The 16,385-nt window shown below is 42.4% G+C and overlaps 1 protein-coding gene across 1 annotated transcript in view; it reads left to right on the top strand.

The window, feature by feature from the left end:
• LOC141148252 (serine protease 33-like) overlaps positions 1-16,385 on the top strand; it is a 62,541-nt gene that overhangs the window by 33,087 nt on the left and 13,069 nt on the right. Inside the window, exons 2-3 of the mRNA XM_073635518.1 lie at positions 8,764-8,956; positions 15,219-15,490. Of these exons, the coding sequence (XP_073491619.1) occupies positions 8,764-8,956; positions 15,219-15,490 (465 nt within the window). The remainder of the gene's footprint in view (positions 1-8,763; positions 8,957-15,218; positions 15,491-16,385) is intronic.

Genomic DNA, 16,385 nt, shown 5'->3' with positions numbered 1-16,385 from the left:
GGACATCATATGACATCCTCTCAGAACAATAGGGATCCCGCCTGTCCACCATTTTACAATGGCGCATGTGGGAAGCAGTTAATGTGTGTGACTTCTGTGACTCATCGCTGCTGTCAGCCAGCCGGTCATTAGTTGGTTAACAAGCCAGCTGAGAGTTATAAGTTATACAAGCCAGCCGGGAGTCATTAGTTGTTAACAAGCCAGCCGAGAGTTATAAGGTTTACAAGCCAGCCGGGAGTCATCAGTTGTTAACAAGCCAGCCGAGAGTTATAAGGTTTACAAGCCAGCTGGGAGTCGTTAGTTGTTAACAAGCCAGCTGGGAGTTATACGGTTTACAAGCCAGCTAGGAGTCATTAGTTGTTAACAAGCCAGCCGGGAGTTATAAGCTTTACAAGCCAGCTGGGAGTCATTAGTTGTTAAGAAGCCAGCTGGGAGCTATAAGGTTTACAAGCCAGCTGGGAGTCATTAGTTGTTAACAAGCCAGCTGGGAGTTATAAGGTTTACAAGCCAGCTGGGAGTCATTAGTTGTTAACATGCCAGCTGGGAGTCATTAGTTGTTAACAAGCCAGCTGGGAGTTATAAGGTTTACAAGCCAGCTGGGAGTCATTAGTTGTTAACAAGCCAGCCGGGAGTTATAAGGTTTACAAGCCAGCTGGGAGTCATTAGTTGTTAACAAGCCAGCTGGAAGTTATAAGGTTTACAAGCCAGCTGGGAGTCATTAGTTGTTAAAAAGCCAGCCAGGAGTTATAAGGTTTACAAGCCAGCCGGGAGTCATTAGTTGTTAACAAGCCAGCCGAGAGTTATAAAGTTTACAAACCTGCTGGGAGTCATTAGTTGTTAACAAGCCAGCTGGGAGTCATTCGTTGTTAACAAGCCAGCCGAGAGTTTTAAGGTTTACAAGCCAGCTGGGAGTCATTCGTTGTTAACAAGCCAGCCAGGAGTCATTAGTTGTTAACAAGCCAGCCGAGAGTTATAAGGTTTACAAGCCAGCTGGGAGTCGTTAGTTGTTAACAAGCCAGCTGGGAGTCATTAGTTGTTAACAAGCCAGCCGGGAGTTATAAGGTTTTTAAGCCAGTTGGGAGTCATTAGTTGTTAAGAAGCCAGCCGGGAGTCATTAGTTGTTAACAAGCCAGCCGGGAGTTATGAGGTTTACAAACCAGCTGGCAGTCATTAGTTGTTAACAAGCCAGCTGGGAGTCATTAGTTGTTAACAAGCCAGCTGGGAGTTATAAGGATTACAAGCCAGCTGGGAGTCATTAGTTGTTAACAAGCCAGCCGGGAGTCATTAGTTGTTAACAAGCCAGCCGAGAGTCACTAGTTGTTAACAAGCCAGCTGGGGATGAACTTTCATGCAGACATAAATTTTTAAGCAAATAAAAAATGCCTGAGGGGCCTCCCTCAAAATCTATACTATTCCCCTCAGTCTGGTATAGATTTTAAGGGTAACCACACACAAAAAAAAAAACACTTGGGGATAGGGTCCGCCCCAAAAACCATACCGGACCCTTATCTGAGCATACAAGCCAGAAGAAGGGAGATGAGTGACAACACAGGGTGACTCTGCCCCTTTGTTTACTTATCGGTGGGAGGAAGTGGCGCTGTCATTTGGCGAGTGTCAAACGATGGGAGCAGGTGTGTTCGGCGGGTTGTTTTATTCTATTTGTTTTATTCTATTCTTTTCTATTGTATTATTTTCTATACTATTTTATTTTATTCTATTTTATTCAAACCTATTCTCTTTTCTGTTCTTTTCTATTTTATTCTATTCTATTATTTTGTTCTATTTTATTCTAATATATTATCTTTTCTATTCTATTCTATTATGTTCTATACTATTCTATTCTATTCTGTTTTATTCTATTTTATTATATTCTATCATTTTCAAAATCAAATTAATTTTCAAATTTGAATTCAGATAATGCCTTAGGTTCTGATTTATTTCTGATTCCTTGAAATCCGTTACCATTGTGATTCGGAAATTTGGATGCATCTGAATCTCTGAATAACTAACAACTTGTTAGAATTTCGATTTGTGGAACTCACAAGTAGATTCATGGAAGATTTTAAGTGTCACGTGATTATATATTGATTTAATGATTTTGATTTGAAGGTACAGTGCAACAAATTTCACATTAGATTGGACTCGAACATCGGGTGTTCGCCCGTTTGTCAAATTTAGAACATTATGGGGCATTCATGGGAAATTTGACCGCCCGCGGAATGCCCCATAATGAACTGCAAGATCATCAATGCACTGCGATCTCGCACCTGACCTGCATGCTTTGGCCAATCACAGTGCGCTCTGCTGTAAGAGCCATGATTGGCCAAAGGCAGGGTGCCTTTGGCCAATCATGGCTCAGGTGGCTGAGTCCACACCCCACACTATATAAGGCTGCTTACTTAGCGGCCGTACATAGTGTTATCAATGAGAGCAGCAAAATTACATTTGTAAAGGAAAAAATGTCATTTAAAACTGCTCACGGCTGTATTGCATTGCCGGACACCGGCAATATACATAAAAATCATTGAAAAAAATGGCGTGGGTCTAGTATGGATATTAAGGGGAACCCTTTGCCAAAATAAAAAAATGGCATGGGGGTCCCCCCCAAAATCCATACCAGACCCTTATTCGAGCATGCAACCTGGCAGGCCGCAGGAAAAGGGGGTGGACGGGGATGAGAGAGAACCCCTCCTGAACCGTACCAGGCCACATCCCCCCAAACACCTTGTTCCTATGTTGATGGGGACAAGGGCCTCTTCCCCACAACCCTTGCCCGGTGGTTGTGGGGGTTTGCGGGTGGGGGGCTTATCAGAATCTGGAAGCCCTCTTTAACAAGTGGACCCCCAGATCCCACCTCCCGTATGTGATTGGGTTGGAGTACATTGTACCCCAATCCATTCACCAAAAAAAGTGTCAAAAAAGTAAAAATGACAGGAGACAGTTTGGGACAAGTCCTTTATTAAAAAAAAAACAAAAAAGTGTCCTGCAATGTCCATTCATCCTCGATGACAGCGCCGACGGACCAAGAAAAAAACCCCCAAAAAACTGAAAAACTCCACCTCGATGGGAGTTGTCCCAGCGACTTTTTGCGATGACAGCTGTCATTTAGCTGAGAGCTTGGCCTAAACAGGTGACCCCGCCCCCTCTGACGTTACGTGACATCACATGACATCAGAAGGAGGCGGGGTCACCCGCTTACGCCACCAGGTGGCTCCGCCCTCAGCTTTATAAGAGCTGTCAGTGCAAAAAGGCTGCACTCGTGGGATGCCTCCCATCGAGGCGGAGTTTCTCCGTTTTTTGTTTTCTCAGGTCAGACGCTAAGATGGATTGACATCAAGGAACATTTTTTATTTTTTAATAAAGGACTGTGTCCTGTCATTTTTACTTTTTTGGTGAATGGGTAGGGGGTACAGTGTATTCTGCTACATTTCTTTGGTAAAAATAACCCAAATCGGTGTATATTATTTAGTCTGTAGTACAGTTATAGAGCCCATAAACTATGGTGTATATCTGAAAATGTACTGACAGCCTATTTAATTTCTTGAGGCCCAAAAATGACAGGCCAGTCCAAACCCCCCCAAATTATCCTTTTTTGGAAAGTAGACAGTCCAATGTATTTAGCAAGAGGCATGTTGAGTTTTTTGAAGTTGTCAGTTTTTGTCATAAGTTTTTGGAAAATTAAGAATTTTTTTTTATATATATATAGTGTCACAAGTGCAGAAGGTGTGGCAGTGATCAGGGACACTGACTGGAGACAGTACAAAAAAATAATAATAATAATAATATTTATTTTTTCAAATTTTTTTTATCATATTTTTGTTTCTTTTTTAACAATTTTTTTTAAACACACTTTGACCAGAGCAATACAATCTTACCATAGTAACATTGTACTACTCTGGGGAAGTGATCAGTATTTTTTTTTTTTAATTACACATTATGTTTGCATAGAGCAATGAATTTCATTGCTCTATGCAAGCATTTTACTGAATGAAATCGATTCATTCAGTCTGTTTTGTTGTGATTAGCTGTAATTGGCCAGAGCTAATCACATGGTCTGTGATTGGCCCAGTCTATACCAGTCTGTACCATGTGATCACACTGACCAATCACAGCTAGCAACACATTTGTATACATTGGATGGCTTGAAAGGAAGCCATCCATTGTGTACAACTGTCATGTGATCTGCTCTGATCAGTTAGACCCCTTTCACACTGAGGTGCTCAAAAACTGCCCATAAAACGTTGGGCATTTTTGCTGTGCTTTTGTGGCACTTTTGCAGCGTTAGCAGTGAGCTTTTTTTTAAGGTCGTGTGACAACGTGACCTTAAAAAAAAAGTTAAAAAGAGCCATTTTGCAATGCTTTTGAAGCACTTTGGAAGAGCTTCCCATTCATTTCAATGGATAGGGGAGTTTTTGAGGCGCTTTTTTAAAGCGCTCCAAACATGCCCCCAAAGATGCTGCTTGCAGGACTTTTTGCACCGCCCCAGTGTGAAAGGGGGCGGTGGTACCGCCAATGGGTCCGTACAGTGATCAGTCATTGGCTGTGTCCAGTGGACACAGCTGGTGACAGAGTGTGTGTGCCGCTGCGTGGCCCAACCCATGATCTGGGAGGACATTATATGATGTCCACCTCGACCGACGAGAGTTTCCCGTCGGTATCATCCTGCTATAGGCCGGGTGGGAAAAGGTTAAGCACTGCTTGGGGACATTAAAAAGAAATGAAATAAAATGTGATTGTGTAATGGATGTGATTAAGAGTATTATGGTGAAATGTCTATTCTAATATATATATATATTTATATATATATGAGTACATGCTTATATGCTTTATATGCCTCCATATATCAGCCTCTGCTTATCAGTTTTCAGCCTTAAAATATATTCAGTAGATATCAAAGCTTACCCCTCTCTTACTGTGGAACTAGACTGCAAGAGTTAACAGAGAAGTTCACACCTGCTTCTGAGAATACACTCAAAAAAATAACAAGATAACACCAATGGTTTAAAAGAAGCAATGACATTGCAAGAACACAGCTACTTCCTCATATGAACGTCCCAGCTAAAAACTGATACTTTGTCACATACTTTGTCACAATATATTTATATATTTGTGGTTGTTTTGTGATTTGCATGCGCCAGTCTTATCTGACATATCTTAATCCTAACGAAATGGTATATAAGTCTTGAAAAGCTGAAATATTAAAACAGAAAGTTTTTTATTCTGAACTCAGTGTCAGCGTAATCACTTCAGAGAGTGCATGCTTTATATTCAATAATTTGATCAGGAGTAGATATAATAATATGGAACTTTTGTTCTGATCCAAAACAATTGGGTTTGGTGTTGAATATATATGTAGCTGAAATTTGTGTCATCAAAATCTCTTACATAAAATCAAACTTGAGGATTTTTATCTCTTGAAACGACATATATACATTATTTTTTTTTTATGCATCTATTCACATCATACTTTACACTCATGGCACTCATTATTCTTATAAATTGCGCCACTACAGTTAACCGCAGCAGCCCTGGTCGGAAGATTTTACCCCGACCAGTGCACATTTTGCGATTTGGCACTGCGTCGTTTTAACTGACAATTGCGCGGTCCTGAGATATTGCACCCAAACAAAATTGATGTCCTTTTTCCCCCACAAATAGAGCTTTCTTTTGGTGGTATTTGATCACCTCTGCAGTTTTTATTTTTTGTGCTATAAACAAAAAAAGAGCGACAATTTTGAAAAAAACGTAATATTCTTAACTTTTGCTATAATAAATATCCCCCAAAAATATATAAAAAAACTTTTTTTCCTCACTTTAGGCCGATATGTATTCTTCTACATATTTTTGGTAAAAAAAAATCACAATAAGTGTATATTGATTGGTTTGTGCAAAAGTTATAGCGTCTACAAAATAGGGGATCGTTTAATGGCATTTTTACTATTATTATTATTATTTTTACTAGTAATGGCGGCGATCTGTGATTTTTATCGGGACTGCAACATTATGGCGGACACATCGGACAATTTTGACACATTTTTGGGAAAAACAAAAAATAAAAGCTGCGCTTAAAGTGAAACCGAAAATACAGTGTAGTGAACAGTGTAAGCAGCCTGCATCGAGATCTAGTCTCCAAATCCCACCATAAATAATAACACAAAAAAGATGCGGCGCTAAAAACAAATAAAACCAGTGAGATAAATTGATACAATAATCAAAAATAATTAGTGCAAGTTAAATAATATCATATTCAATATCCCAAAATTAGTGGGACAGATAGAATCCAAAAAGCAAAGCAAGGAAAAGTCCGTGATGAATCAAGAAAGAGTGCAAAAAGGGCCACAACAGAGATGAGGATGCAGTGGAGAGAATCTTCTATAGTTCCTCACACCCGAGGTGGAATATCAAATATGCTCACCAGATCCCGTTGACCGCCATTACAGCGGTCAAAAACAGCACAGGGAATTTTGGGGCTCCCCACAACCTCAGCTCAATGGTACCGATGGGCGACAGATGGTATCTCAGGATTCAAAGAGAGAAAGGACAAACCATCGCATAATATAGTCTGTATGCAGGTCTTGTAAAAAATTGGGATAGCGAATTGAATGGAAACTCAAGTAGTTAAGCTATTCAGATCAAGAAGCAACCCCAGCCAGAGGATCAATTGATGACCACAGAGGGTAGATAAAATTGTGTCTGATGGAAGAGGTCCTGGATCAACTGGTAAATGGGAAAAATGACATCCAGAGGCTGGATCTCTGAGAGGAGGAGGATGTCATTTTTCCCATTTACCAGTTGATCCAGGACCTCTTCCATCAGACACAATTTTATCTACCCTCTGTGGTCATCAATTGATCCTCTGGCTGGGGTTGCTTCTTGATCTGAATAGCTTAACTACTTGAGTTTCCATTCAATTCGCTATCCCAATTTTTTACAAGACCTGCATACAGACTATATTATGCGATGGTTTGTCCTTTCTCTCTTTGAATCCTGAGATACCATCTGTCGCCCATCGGTACCATTGAGCTGAGGTTGTGGGGAGCCCCAAAATTCCCTGTGCTGTTTTTGACCGCTGTAATGGCGGTCAACGGGATCTGGTGAGCATATTTGATATTCCACCTCGGGTGTGAGGAACTATAGAAGATTCTCTCCACTGCATCCTCATCTCTGTTGTGGCCCTTTTTGCACTCTTTCTTGATTCATCACGGACTTTTCCTTGCTTTGCTTTTTGGATTCTATCTGTCCCACTAATTTTGGGATATTGAATATGATATTATTTAACTTGCACTAATTATTTTTGATTATTGTATCAATTTATCTCACTGGTTTTATTTGTTTTTAGCGCCGCATCTTTTTTGTGTTATTATTAACATTTTTGGGACCATTGGCATTTATACAGCGATCAGTGCTTTAAAAATGCACTGATTACTGTAAAAATGTCACTGGCAGGCAAGGGGTTAACACTATGGGGCGATCAAGGGGTTAATTGTGTTCCCTGGGAGGTGATTCTAACCGAAGGGGGAAGGGGACTGACTAGGGGAGATGACAGATCACTGTTCATACTCTGTATGAACACACAATCTGTCTCTTCTCCCCTCAGTTTACACACACAGATCCCGGTTCTCCGTGTGTCAGCCGCGATCGCGGGAGCCCGGCGGTGATCACGATCAGTGCCGGGCACTCGCATCGGCTCCGGGGGGGCGAGCGGAGGGCCACATAACGTCGCTTCGCCCAGCCGTGCCATTCTGCCGCAGTGCAACTGAGGCGGCTGGTCGGCAAGTGGTTAATATTCTAGATAAAAAAATCACCTTATATTTCTCTTTGTTAGCAGTTCCCATCTTGCTTGTGGGCATGCGAAGCCCACAGGCATTATCTTCCGGGATACGGTGCTGCTGAATAACCAGCGTGCACCGCCCGTTCTCGCGTATGCGCAGTATGCACAGCTTGCAGGAAACTGCTAATCTCACGATGATTAGCGGTGGCGATCCACACCGACTCCTGGGAATTATGAAACTAAGCTCCCAGGAAACAGTGCGCCGCCGGATATGACGGAGATATCCGTAGGTGGAAGAATGCTAAAGCGATAAGGAAATACTTATGCCGCGTACACACGGTCGGACTTTTCGTCTACAAAAGTCCAACGGACGCCGACGGACTAAAGCTGGCTGGTAATCCGATCGTGTGTGGGCTTCTCCGGACTTTCAGCAGACTTTTTCAGTCTCAAATCCGACGGACTTTAGATTTGAAACATGCTTCAAATCTTTACGTCGTAACTACGACGGACCCCGAAATCCGCTCGTCTGTGTGCTAGTCCGACGGACAAAAACCCATGCTAGGGCAGCTATTGGCTACTGGCTATGAACTTCCTTATTTTAGTCCGGTGTACGTCATCACGTACGAATCCGTCGGACTTTTGTGTGGTCGTGTGTAGGCAAGTCCGTTCGTTAGAAAGTCTGCTGCAAGTCCGCCGAAAGTCCGCCGGAAGTCCGCCGGAAGTCTGTCGGACAGGCTGTCGGACTTTTGTAGACGAAAAGTCCGACCGTGTGTACGCGGCATTAGAATCATGGTAAACAGGAAAAAAAAATGCCCATGGCAGAAAATATGCCCAATAACCAACAGAATGATGAGAAGAAGTTTATAAAGTGGGTGGAACTCCACTTCAACATACCAATAAATATGGTTTCTTTGTTTTGTGTGCATTATTTATGTATATATTTTATTGTGGAAGCTAAACGAATTCATACTTTTTTTTTTTGCTTGTGGCAGCTGGCAATGCTTTTGGTGCTGCAAATTTTTCAGTGTGCGGTTCTCCGTTGGTGTCCAGTCGGATAGTTGGTGGTACAGATGCGTTGGATGGGCAGTGGCCCTGGCAGGTTTATGTTACATATGGAACATATCTATGTGGAGGCTCCCTGATCTCACCGGAGTGGGTTATGACGGCAGCACATTGCATCCACTAGTGAGTATAACATGTTACCTTTATAAACCAATTCTTCCATCAGACACCAATCATTCTGCTTTTGGAAAAATGTTTTCTTAAAGATCAGTCATGGACATGTTTATTGATCCAGTGTTCATCTTTTATAAAGTGTCCACTTTAAAACTGTCAAGTGTGCCTCATTGATCATCAGTGATTGGTTTACATCACCAAAAAGAGCCCCTGTATTAGTGCTAATATCGGGTTAGACCCCACTTACACCTGAGCGTGTTGTAGCTTGAAGCCTGAAGCTACGAAATGCTTGAGGGGAAAAAAAATCTATTATTCTCTATGGAGTCGGGAGGATATGCTGAGGCCACTGTCTTCTTTTACATAAGCGCTTGATTTTACTGCTAAACACATGAGTGTATTTCCTTCGCTTTTCATGTATTAAAATTTTCATACGGAGTTACACTATATGCCTTCCTCTTTCTTTTAATGGTGGGGCTGACTGCCTATATCTACTGAGTCCATCCATACCTTACACCTGTTCGGAGGTCCATCTGGAGGGCATATCTGGATAGAGCATCTGATCCCCTTGGTATATTATACCACAAAGCTAGATTGACTCACTAGGTGTAAACCTAATTGAGTTTGATCCTTCTAGTAAGCAGCTTCTGGTGTCTTTGTTGGTAGATCTACTATCAACTGTTATTACATCTCACATATTTGAAGCAAATAGAAAAATAAGGACAGATCCAGGCAACATTCAGCACCACATCCCATATGTTTCAAAGAAAAGAAAAAAAGGGGGGGGATGGGGGTTGGAAAGGTGCTTGCACATTAAGGTAAGTATGGTAGAAAAACATGTATAACTTTATCCATAAAAATAATTTTTATTTGTTACAATTAAAACAGATATATGACAAAACAGTTTTCACTTAAAAACAGTGTTTAAATATCAAAGACGCCACATCAGTTGGTGGGCAAATAATCAAAAGAGTACCACTTGACTAAAAAGCCACCTTATATGTTTCGCTCAATTCGGAGCTTCCTCAGGAGTTTTGGCAATAAAATAAAGTAAGGTACAGAGGCTGCCGCAAATAGAAAGCAAAATTGTGTTTAAAGAACCAAGCCAATGATTGGCATCAGTGAAAAAGGAATATATTTAACTACGTCTCTCTCACGTCAAGAGTTCCCATCATTTTTGGCCACAGAGGGATGTAAAGTTTGTAAAGGGATGCTGCAGCCTCCTCACTACAGGGGAGACTTTGTGTCTCTCCCCAAACCCTGTGACTGCTTTTTCTCATCCAACTGGATCATCTTTAAACTTCACCGCCTGGAATTTCATATACATGACTCCCAGATGATGAAGCAGGGCCCCCTAGTGGATGCTGATCAATATATCGCTCTGTAAATTGTCCATGAGGTTTTTGTGCTTCTAGCATAGAGATTTTTGATTCTATAAAAGATTATACAATACAAGATATAAATTTACATCCCTCTGTGGCCAAAAATGATGGGAACTCTTGACGTGAGAGAGACGTAGTTGAATATATTCCTTATCACTGATGCCAATCATTGGCTTGGTTCTTTAAACACAATTTTGCATTCTATTTGCGGCAGCCTGTGTACCTTACTTTATTTTTTATTTTATACAATACAAGATATAACTTTACATCCCTCTGTGGCCAAAAATGATGGGAACTCTTGACGTGAGAGAGACGTAGTTGAATATATTCCTTATCACTAATGCCAATCATTGGCTTGGTTCTTTAAACACAATTTTGCATTCTATTTGCGGCAGCCTGTGTACCTTACTTTATATAATTGCCAAAACTCCTGAGGAAGCTCCGAATTGAGCGAAACTTGTAGAGTGGCTTTTTAGTCAAGTGGTACTCTTTCGATTATTTGCCCACCAACTGATGTGGCGTCTTTGATATTTAAACACTGTTTTTAAGTGAAAACTGTTTTGTCATATATATGTTTTAATTGTAACAAATAAAAATTATTTTTATGGATAAAGTTATACATGTTTTTCTACCATACCTACCTTAATGTGCAAGCACCTTAAAAGTCCTGGGGGTTTTCCAACCCCCCTCCCCCCCCCTTTTTTCTTTTCTTTCATACATATTTGAACTTAAAGACTGTCACTCTATCATATTCACATGTGGTTGAGGATTATCATCACATATGATTGAAGTTTGTCACTGACTTTTTTTTGACATCACACGTCCAAGTTCCTCTATTTATAGACATCATATGTCATAATAGAGGACTGTTTGGAGTATTTTCGAGCACATTATTATTATTATTATTATTATACAGGATTTATATAGCGCCAACAGTTTATGCAGCGCTTTACAATATAAAAGGGAGACAATACAGTTATAATACAATAAAATACAAGAGGATTAAGAGGGCCCTGCTCAGAAGAGCTTACAATCTATTAGGGTGGGGCAGGTGGTAAAAAAGGTTGTAACTGTGGAGAGTGAGCTGTTGGAAGTGGTGGGAGATTAGTTGGAGATGTGATAGGCTTTCCTGAAGAGAGTTTTCAGGGATCACCTGAAGGTAGCAAGAGTAGGGAATAGCCGGATAGATGGAGGTAGCGAGTTCCAGAGGATGGGAGAGGCTCTGGAGAAATCCTGGAGACGAGCATGGGAGGAGGAGGCGAGAGAGCTTGAGAGTAGGAGCTCTTGAGAAGAGCGGAGAGGACAATTTGGGTGATATTTGGAGACAAGATTAGTGATGTAGCTCGGGGCAGAGTTGTGAATGGCTTTGTATGTTGTGGTTAGTATTTTGAATTTAATTTGCTGGGTGATTGGGAGCCAGTGTAGGGATTGGAGGAGAGGGTTGGCAGACACTGAGCGGTTGGTAAGGTGGATAAGTCTGGCAGCAGCATTCATGATAGACTGAAGAGTGGATAGCCTATGGAGAGGTAGGCCAATGAGAAGGGAGTTGCAATAGTCAAGCTGAGAGATAACAAGGGAATGAATGAGGAGCTTGGTGGTTTCATTTGTTAAAAAGGGGTGAATTTTAGAGATGTTACGGAGGTGAATTCTACAAACTTTTGACAATGATTGGATTTGAGGCTGAAATGACAAGTCAGAGTCTAGGATTACACCTAGTACCCTGGCGTGAGGGGGGGGACTGATGGTTGCATTGTTGATTTTGATGGAAAAGTCATGGAGGGGGGCACGGGCGGGGGGGAATATTAATAGCTCAGTTTTAGAGAGATTTAGTTTAAGGAAGTGGTGCGAGATCCATGCTAATATGTCAGTTAGTAAGTTAGTAATACGAGAGGAGACTGAAGGAGTGAGGTGAGGAGTAGACAGATAGATTTGGGTGTCATCAGCGTATAAGTGGTATTGGAAGCCGTGGGCAGTTATCAAGTGAACAAGGGAGGAGGTGTAGATAGAGAAGAGAAGGGGTCCAAGAACAGAGCCTTGGGGGACCCCCACAGAAAGGGGCAGTGGAGAGGAGGAGACAGAGTTGTAGGTTCGACTAAAGGAGCGCTGTGATAAATAGCCAGAGAACCAGGATAGAGCAGAATCTCGGAGGCCAAGGGAATGTAGTTTATTGAGAAGGAGCGGGTGGTCAACAGTATCAAAGGCCGCAGAGAGGTCAAGTAGTAGGAGTATGGAGTACTGGCTGTTGGTTTTAGCAGTTAGTAAATCGTTGGTGAGTTTTAGTAAGGCAGGTTCTGTGGAGTGCTGTGAGCGAAAGCCAGACTGTAAGGGGTCAAGAAGGTTATTTTCACTGAGGTAGGAGCTAAGACGGTTGTAGACTAAGCGTTCTAGAAGTTTAGAGGTAAATGGGAGCAATGAGATGGGTCTTAAGTTGTTCAGGTCGGTGGGGTCCAGTGAGTATATTTTAAGAATGGGAGTGATCTTCGCATATTTTAGAGGGGAGGGGAAGATGCCACTAGAGAGGGAGAGATTGAAGATATGAGTGAGGGAGCATAGGATAGAAGAAGAGGGTGACCGTAGTAGTTGTGAGGGAACAGAATCCAAAGGACAATTGGTTAGGTGGGCATCTGAGAAAAGTTTTGTAACCTCTTCAGTAGTAGCCAATTCAAAAGAGGAGAGTGTTGAATGTGTTGTTAGGCAAGGTATGTTGGGTGGGGAAGACGTACGCACAGTGGAGGTGTTCTCACGAATTGCATCAATCTTGTCTTTGAAGTGATTGGCAATCTCTTGGGCAGTGAGTGAGTTAGTGGGTAGAGGGGGTGGGGGACGAAGCAGAGAGTTAAAGGTTGAGAAGAGCCGACGGGGACTGCATGACAAGGAATTAATAAGAGAGACAAAGTAGGCTTGTTTAGCAGCATGGAGGCAGGAATTGTATTTTAGAAGGGCAGATTTATATAGGGTGAAGTCTTGCAGGCATTTGGTTTTACGCCACAGTTGTTCAAGAGCACGGCAATGTCTCTTGAGAGTTTGCCAGGGTCTAAAAAAATAGCATAATGTTACTACATAATTAGTCCTCATATGAATCTAAAATATACTCAAGATAAATAAAGAAAAAGGAAACTTTTTGTTCAAAATTAAATTGCAGTAAAAAAAAAAAGTAATAGCCCATTCAAGAATAAAAAAAAGGCAGCTTTGCTGCAGTGCTCACCCTCAATGTATAGCCGTTCCCAAAAGAATGTATTTTCTGCCTCTAGATGTGCTCAGCCTTTTTGGTTACATGAAGACCATCATCAATCAACCCAGCTCTTCCTAGCCTATGCTGTCATGAACCCTCCTCCAGCCTGTACTTTGATAGTGAAAGAGAAGCAGCGCAGTGATAGGCTCATCTACCTGCCACTCTGCTCTCTACCTCTATTAGCATGCTCCATGATTGGTTGGACCCTTGTACTGCTTATTCTTTCCCTACTCTGAGCTGTGCTATAAAGGGTCTGTAAGAGGCTGATACCAATTCAGGTGCTTACACCCCTTGCATTTAAAGTGGTTCTAAAGGCTGAAGGTTTTTTTTTTTTTTTACCTTCAGGGGTTCTATGCATAAAGGTAAAAAAACCTTCTGTGGGCAATGGCCTCCCCCGGCTCCTCCATTCCTTACCTGAGCCCCTTCTGATCCAGCAATATTCATGATAGCCTTGGCTGGATGTGGATCACTCACAGCTAGTGAGCCAATGAGGAGAGAGTGGGGGAGCGGGGCCAAGCCGCAGCTCTATGTGTCTTTCAGATGCATAGTGCAGCAGCTCAAGAGCGAGCACGCAGTGGTGCCCCCGGGGCAAGCAGCTTTCTCTGGGGTCACTACTTGAGGGAGAGGAGCCAGGGGCGAAGGCAAGGGACCCAAAAAAGAAGAGGATCGAGGCTGCTCTGTACAAAACTATTGCACAGAGCAGGTAAGTATGACTTGTTTATTACATTAGAAAGAAAATTAAGCTCTAATATTACTTTAGGAAAAATGCATGTAATTATGTATATTGAAGGGTTTGTAAACCTCAGACATGAAATATGAACAAAGCCTCTAGAGCAGAGATGGCGAACCCTAGATGTTTTGGAACTACATTTCCCATGATGCTCAACTACACTGCAGAGTGCATGAGCACCATGGGAAATGTAGTTCCAAAACATCTAGGGTGCACTAAGTGTAATTTCTGTCTGCTGCCTCCTTCCTCTGCTATCAGCATGAAGTCACTTCTGATGAGTTTTCCTGACAAGAAAAGAAAAATGGTGACACAGGAGGGCACAGTCTGTGATTGACAGCTTCAGCTATGTTGCTGTGTGCTGTGTGAAGGGGTGTATGTTCCTTCCCTCCAATCAGCTCTCAGAGCTCTCTTCACTGATGTAACTCCAGCCACCTTATTTTCAGAGCTGAGAGATCCTGTGTAAACTCTGCATTTTGAATCGATGTAGGGCAAAGATGGCTGGCTGCAGATAAACAGGTACAACTTATGTATTATGATTTATTACATTTCTGTGTATCACTGGGTAAATGTAAGGGTTTACAACCACTTTAACCAATACAGAGCTGCATGGTTTTGTATCTTTTTTAAACATTTTTATTTTGACCTTTTTAAATATTTTAGGTCTCACGTGTATATATACAATTGCATTCAATTTCCGAGCCTTCAATAGAGATTACTGTGACTTAGCATCTCATTAAACTCTGATGATCCTGTCTAAGTTCATACCATTGGACTTGTGTACATACAGTCCATTCATAGGGAACACATTATGAACAAGTTGTATTTCATTCATTAGATTCTGAAGGTCATTGATAGTAATGATATTGCATTGCCTACTGCAGAAGATGAGTCCTCATTTATACATGTTATGTTCTGTTTTTTTTTCTGCAGTCCTATCCAGGTATTGAATTATAAAGTATATTTGGGCATGTACCAGCTGGGTGTGATCAGCTCTCATACAGTTATTGCCAATGTAAGGACTATCATCATCAATGGTCAATATATAGACATTGGCAGTCCTGGAGACATCGCCCTGATACAGCTGGCCTCACCTGTCACCTATACTAAGTACATCATGCCAATCTGTCTGCCATCTTCTTCCACCACCTTCCCCTGTGGTATGGAGTGCTTGGTGACCGGCTGGGGTACAAGATCTTCTGGAGGTGAGTCCATGAAATTATAAGCGAAAGTGATTGCACTCATCTCCTATACGAGTAAGCCAGACCTGTCACTTACACCCAATACAACATTTTAATTAATGAGGGGCAAATCTACCTGTGTTAGATTTACAAGGGGTTCACCAAATCCATGAAACCTGCGCGTTGGCGGCTGATGGTAATTTTTTTTGGGGGGGGACGGCAAACACTGCACCCACAAAGTCCACGCCCCCCCCCAAATCGGGTCGGGTTGGTCGGTGGGTGCACTTACCCCATCCATTGTGGGCAATCACAGGCGGCTTCCTCGGCTCTCCTCCACGGGCTTCACCTTGTTTCATAGCGAGCATCACAAGCAGCTTTTCTTTCCCCTGCTTGGTGGCTTCCGTCTCCTCCCTCCTCCTCGGCAGCCAATCAGAATGCTTCTCTTTTCAGGAAACGGGTCACACCTAATTGGCGGAGAGGCGATTCAGTGTGAGAATAGGGAATATTCATTCCCTATTCTCACACACCTGGGTGGGCTCCGAGCGCATTCTCAGCGCCCCGAGCCCACCCTATTTTGAAGCTTATTAGAGCCTCTGGCTCTAATCGGTGCTTCAAACCCCAACCTCCCCCGCATTGGAATCCATGCACCCGGCGTCCTGAGAAGGGCCAGATGGGTGGGTGGCTGCGATGGATAGGGGAGGCGGCGCCCGTGCGCTCTTAATGGACCCTATAGCTGGAGGGTAAATCTGGACACTAAATCCTGCCTATAATCCAGGCTGATAGGCAAGCTATTGTCAAAATAAAGGGCATGGAGAGGTAAGCACTGCCACAGTGGACATTTAACCAGTTCCCGTCCGGCCATCAATCTGCTATTGGCCGGGGCGGGAACTGGTTAAATGTCCACTATGGCAGTGCTTAC

This window comes from Aquarana catesbeiana, linkage group LG06 (genome assembly GCF_042186555.1).
Source record: "Aquarana catesbeiana isolate 2022-GZ linkage group LG06, ASM4218655v1, whole genome shotgun sequence".
NCBI lineage: Eukaryota > Metazoa > Chordata > Amphibia > Anura > Ranidae > Aquarana > Aquarana catesbeiana.
The sequence above is the reverse complement of the archived record's forward strand: the minus strand, read 5'-3'. Positions and strand labels throughout refer to the sequence as shown.